Consider the following 5,183-nt stretch of genomic DNA (forward strand, 5'->3'; position numbering starts at 1 on the left):
GCTTAATGATTTTTTTTTTCCCCTTAATGCTTTAGAAAATGTGTAGATTGAAAAAGCTGGTTTTCAAAGCATAAACTAAAGTAGTTCAGGGATAATCATGACATTTTGGTTCCTAATGAAGCGTCTTATAAGGGATTTGGGTACAGTCTGTGCATCCCCATTCACATGGAGGAATTGGCATTAGATAATGCTGATCAGTATTCCCAGAACCTGTTCTAGGACTTAGCACAATGGATGGAACAGAAAAGAACTAAACAGAGAGCAAGGAGAACTGCAGCTTTCAGGCTCTTAATTGCAGCCCAGAAGTCATGACGCCTTGGCACTATCTGGCTTTAAATTTTCCTTTTGGGTTTCCCACAACCAGTGTGTCAGAAGTCCTCTAAATTCTACCTTCCTAGTGTGTCTTGCTTTAGGCCTCTCCTGCTCATCTCCCCCTCCACTGCCAAAATGCTCACCATCACCACTGCTATAGCCACCCCCATCCTCACCCTGTGGCTCTAATGGCAAAGACCATTTCAGTAGGATAAAACTTTCAAAGTGGAATAACTAGGACAAACATAGGTACCTTGTTTCAATGTCTGGCACTAATCTATTTGCGTGCCTTCCAAAGATGTGTAAGAGAGACATATGCCACTCTGGCAGAAGTTTTAAAAGCAATACATTTATTCAAAACAAAACGAAATTGGTGCATTTTTATTGTTTGTAGGCTATACCTCCATGAAAAGACTGACCGAAAGAAATGTTTAAAAACACAACAACAACAACAACAACAAAAGCTAACTCGGACAGAGTACTTAGCACGTGTCGTGGTGGGGGTTCAATGACAGCGAGCTACAGCACAACCCTCGTGTGGTCTGTTTTACAAATGGGATGATGAGACCCAAGAGTTCAGGAAACTTGTCCCAATTCAAACAAGATCCTCAGAGACCAGCAGGCAAGTGGCCGAACATGGACTGGGGCTATGCTGGCCTCCCCTCCCTGCTGCAGAGACGCCCTCGACCAGGTGGCCAGGGGAGGTACCAGGGGTCCCCGAGGAAGCAGAGGCTGAGGCAGGGGGAAGGCGAAGGGTTACAGATGAGCAGCTGCGTCTGCGCGCAGGTGGAGAAGGGGGGCTTCCGGGGCTGCAGGGTCGGCAGAACGGGTGTGATGCAATCACGCCAGTCGCCGCGTCAAAGGGCGGCTCCGGGGATGCGGGGACTGCGGTAGAGCGGGTCGGGGACCGCCGCCCACCGGGTCCCTGTCGCTGCTGATCGCTAGGACGACCGCTGCCACCCACCTTTGTCCCCCACCAGGACAACTACCCCAAGCCACCGGAGACCCCTGACCACCTCCCGAGCTACGGGCGACCCGTGACCACCGTCGCCAGCCACCGGGCGCCCAGGGCGCGCCATGAAGTCGGCCAGCTCCCGCGGGGGCGGGTCTGGTGGCCGCGGAGGCTGGGGCGGGGGCTGGGGCGGGGGCCGCGGCGGGGGCTCGGGGAAAGGAGGCGACGGCGGGGGTAAGGGCGGCTTCGGGGCGCGGACGCGCGGCTTCGGCGGCCGGGGTCGGGGGCGCGGCGGCGGGGACAGCAGGGACCGCGGCGGCAGCGGGCAGCGGCGCGGCGGCGTGGCCAAGAGCAGGAGCCGCCGCAGGAAGGGCGTCATCGCGGTGTCGGTGGAGCCGCACCGGCACGAGGGCGTGTTCATCTACCGCGGGGCGGAGGACGCGCTGGTCACGCTCAACATGGTGCCCGGCTTCTCCGTGTACGGCGAGAAGCGCGTCACGGTGACCGAGAACGGCGTGAAGCAGGAGTACCGCACGTGGAACCCCTTCCGCTCCAAGCTGGCCGCGGCCATCCTGGGCGGGGTCGACCAGATCCACATCAAGCCCAAGTCCAAGGTTCTGTACCTGGGCGCCGCCTCGGGGACCACCGTCTCCCACGTCTCCGACATCATCGGCCCCGACGGCCTGGTCTACGCGGTCGAGTTCTCCCACCGCGCCGGCCGCGATCTGGTCAACGTGGCCAAGACGAGAACCAACATCATCCCGGTGCTGGAGGACGCCCGGCACCCGCTCAAGTACCGCATGCTCATCGGCATGGTGGACGTGATCTTCGCAGACGTGGCCCAGCCAGACCAGTCGCGCATCGTGGCTCTGAACGCCCACACGTTCCTGCGCAACGGGGGCCACTTTCTCATTTCCATCAAAGCCAACTGCATAGACTCCACCGCGTCTGCAGAGGCTGTGTTTGCTTCTGAGGTGAGAAAGTTGCAGCAGGAGAACCTGAAGCCTCAAGAGCAGCTGACCCTGGAGCCTTATGAGAGGGACCATGCTGTGGTCGTCGGGGTCTACCGGCCCCTTCCCAAGAGCAGCAGCAAGTAGCAGCCAGAGCAAGCTTTGCCTACGGTCTCCCCTGGACTGTTGTGTGGGGGTGTTCTTACGTATGTTTTTGTGTGTGCGTGTGTGTGTGTTTTGTTGTTTTTCTATTAAACAGGATAAAGAAACAGTACCCAGTACACTTTAGTGAGGCCAGACAGTTTGCTAAGATAGCAATCAATCTCCCAGCCCCAGAGGCCTGAAACAGCTGTGTTTCACAGTTTGGGAATGGTGCTTATTCTCCTCACCCTGTGACTCTCCAGGGCCCTGTTTTCACAAATGCATCTTCCAATTACAGGGGCAGGAGAAAGGGAGCCTGGAAATTAATAAGCTTTTAAAGTTCCCCTTGGAAATGATGGGAGTGCTTCTGTTCATATTGGCCAAGTCCCATTACCAAGCCTGACTCCAGAGAAGGATATGGGAGAGTGACACATTCTGTCTGACTCAAAGCCAGAATCCCAGGCACACTTGCTTTTTAGTATTTTATTCTCTTCAACTGAGACCTTTTGCATTCACTGTTACATTTAAGCATCACAAGAGCCCTGAGACCACTTTGTTTACCATTTCCATAGTACACGGGGAACAAGGGGTTTCTGGAGGTAAACCAGTTGTCCAGATCTGCACAGCCAGCAAGAAGGTAGAACTGTGGGGTTCCAAATCCACTGCTATTTCCTCAACACCTGCAGGTTCTTTCCTCCATGACATGGTGCACATTGGGACACACACACACAGCAGGGCGCTGGGCCTCATTGTCCCCCCACCCCACCCCAACTTCACTGGGCAACTCCTTTCCATGGTTTCACGGTAGCTACATAAGGCAGGAGGCGGGATGTGGGGCAGGGCATAAGATACCCAAAGTGACATCATCAAGGGCTTGCAAAATAGCCAGGAAGACCCCCAGAGAGTATCCAACTCCAAAGGATACAGAGATTCAGTGATTGGATTTTTGGCTCTCAAAACAAGCCCAGAGAAGCAGAAGAATAAGCCAGGAGAGCCAACAGTGCCCCCAAAGCCTGGCTCATCCCCCACCCATTCACCCCAAATCCCCATAGCCAGTTGCCAAGGTCATCAGCATTTAATCATGGCTAACTGGGGCATTACTTGGGGGTGAGTTTGTCTTCCTAAGATGTGCTGGGGCCAAGGTTATGGGGAGTCTGTTTTTTCCCAGGGCATATTTTCCAGGGGCGGGGGATATTTAAAAAAAAAAAGAGAGAATAAATCAGACGTTTAAGAAGGCAGCTACCTCTCTATCCCCTGCCCTCCAAACCAGACTTCAGGGAGAAAGTTACAGTCAGATTTGCTGGCAACATGGACTCAAGAAGAGAGAAAAATGGGGTAAATACCTGCAAAATCCCAAGTGAGGCTTTTCCATAAATAATAGAAATTTCCATTCCAGCTCTGGAATGGAAATTTCTATTATTATTAGCAGAGACCACTAGTCCCATTGAAGAAATGCAAAGAACCACAGTTCAAGATGAGATGACTTGCGTAAGTCCCCAGCAAGGCACACAGCCAGAAATAAAACCCCTGTCAAACCGACTCCAAAATCTGTTCATTAAAGTCTATACTGGTTGCATTGCTTTGAAAAACCCTCTCTGCAGTTCAGCCTGCTTACGCAGTAGCTGGGATGAGCCTTGAGTCTGGGATGGAATCCCCTTCACTAGGGAAAAGTGACAGGAGCCTTTGCTACACCTGGGACATGGGACTCAGACTTCCTCAGAGCCAGCTCAGCCTCCAGAAGGAGCTCTTGGTTCTTCCTTCAGGGTGCTTTTCCCCAGGACAGGACATGCAAGAAGGCACATGTGACCTCTTCCCTGCTGTGGCACCCTCCCCCACATATACAATTTTCAGTCTGTGTCTAAAGCTGCTCAAGGAAGAAATGGTATGAAAACATCCTCTGAAAGAATCCCCCTGAAGCTGGTTGTGGTGGCACAGGCCTGCAGTCCCGGCAACTTGGGAGGCTGAGGCAGGAGGATGATTTGAGCCCAGGAGCTCAAGGCCAGCTGGGGCAACATAGGGAGAAAAAAAAAATCCCTCTGAGTTGCAGAGAGTTCCTGGAGCAGCAGAATGGCATGGTCAGTTCAAAGAGAAATACAGAAATGAGGAAGGGAACACAGATGGAAGCTGCTGTGTTCAAGTCCCCTTTTAGTAACTGGGACCAAAATATCTGACAAGAACAACTTAGAGGAGGAAAGGTTTATTTTGGCTCAAGATTTTAGGGTCCGTGGTTGGCTGGTCACATTGCCGTGGGCCTGAGGAGAGACAGAACCCATGATGGCAAGGGATGCAGAGGGAAGCAGCCATGAAGGAGAGAGAAGGGAAGTGGGTGGGGGAGAAGGGGCCAGGGGCAAGACCGAGTCCCTAAGGGCATGTCCTGGGCACTTGCTTCTTTTAACCATTCCTCACCTGCCTGTAGTTTGAAGACACTCTTCTGCTGTACTTGGTTTTCTCCCAGTCATCCATGTGGCCATCACTGGATTAATCCACGGTAAGGCCAGAGTCCTCATGGGCTTCCCTTCCCCAAGGCCATTCCTGAACCCCGCAGTATCCAGGACCAAGCCTTCAACACATGAGCTTTTGGGGGGACATTCCAGATCCAGCCCACAACAGCTGGGGACAAGATGAGATTGTAATTCTGTGGGCAGCAAGTCCTGGGGATCCTAGATGTCATGGGGACACCAGGTACCCCATCTGCTCAGAACCAGGAATGCTTCAGTGACCACCTGCTTGGGTTCCCAGAGGCCTTATATTTGGGCCTCTAGGTGTATCCACTCTGGCTCTTGTAACCACGTACCACAGAATGGGGGTCTCAAGTAACAGACTTGTAT

At 53.2% G+C, this 5,183-nt stretch overlaps 1 protein-coding gene across 1 annotated transcript; it reads left to right on the top strand.

Annotated features, from left to right (window-relative positions):
• The first annotated feature begins 1,116 nt into the window (after positions 1–1,116).
• On the top strand, positions 1,117–2,488 carry Fbll1 (fibrillarin like rRNA 2'-O-methyltransferase 1). Its single transcript, XM_078052273.1, has one exon. The coding sequence runs from the start codon at positions 1,390–1,392 to the stop codon at positions 2,359–2,361; it is 972 nt and encodes a 323-aa protein (XP_077908399.1). The 5' UTR covers positions 1,117–1,389; the 3' UTR covers positions 2,362–2,488.
• The last annotated feature ends 2,695 nt before the right edge of the window (positions 2,489–5,183 follow it).

This window comes from Ictidomys tridecemlineatus, chromosome 1 (genome assembly GCF_052094955.1).
Source record: "Ictidomys tridecemlineatus isolate mIctTri1 chromosome 1, mIctTri1.hap1, whole genome shotgun sequence".
NCBI classification, from domain to species: domain Eukaryota; kingdom Metazoa; phylum Chordata; class Mammalia; order Rodentia; family Sciuridae; genus Ictidomys; species Ictidomys tridecemlineatus.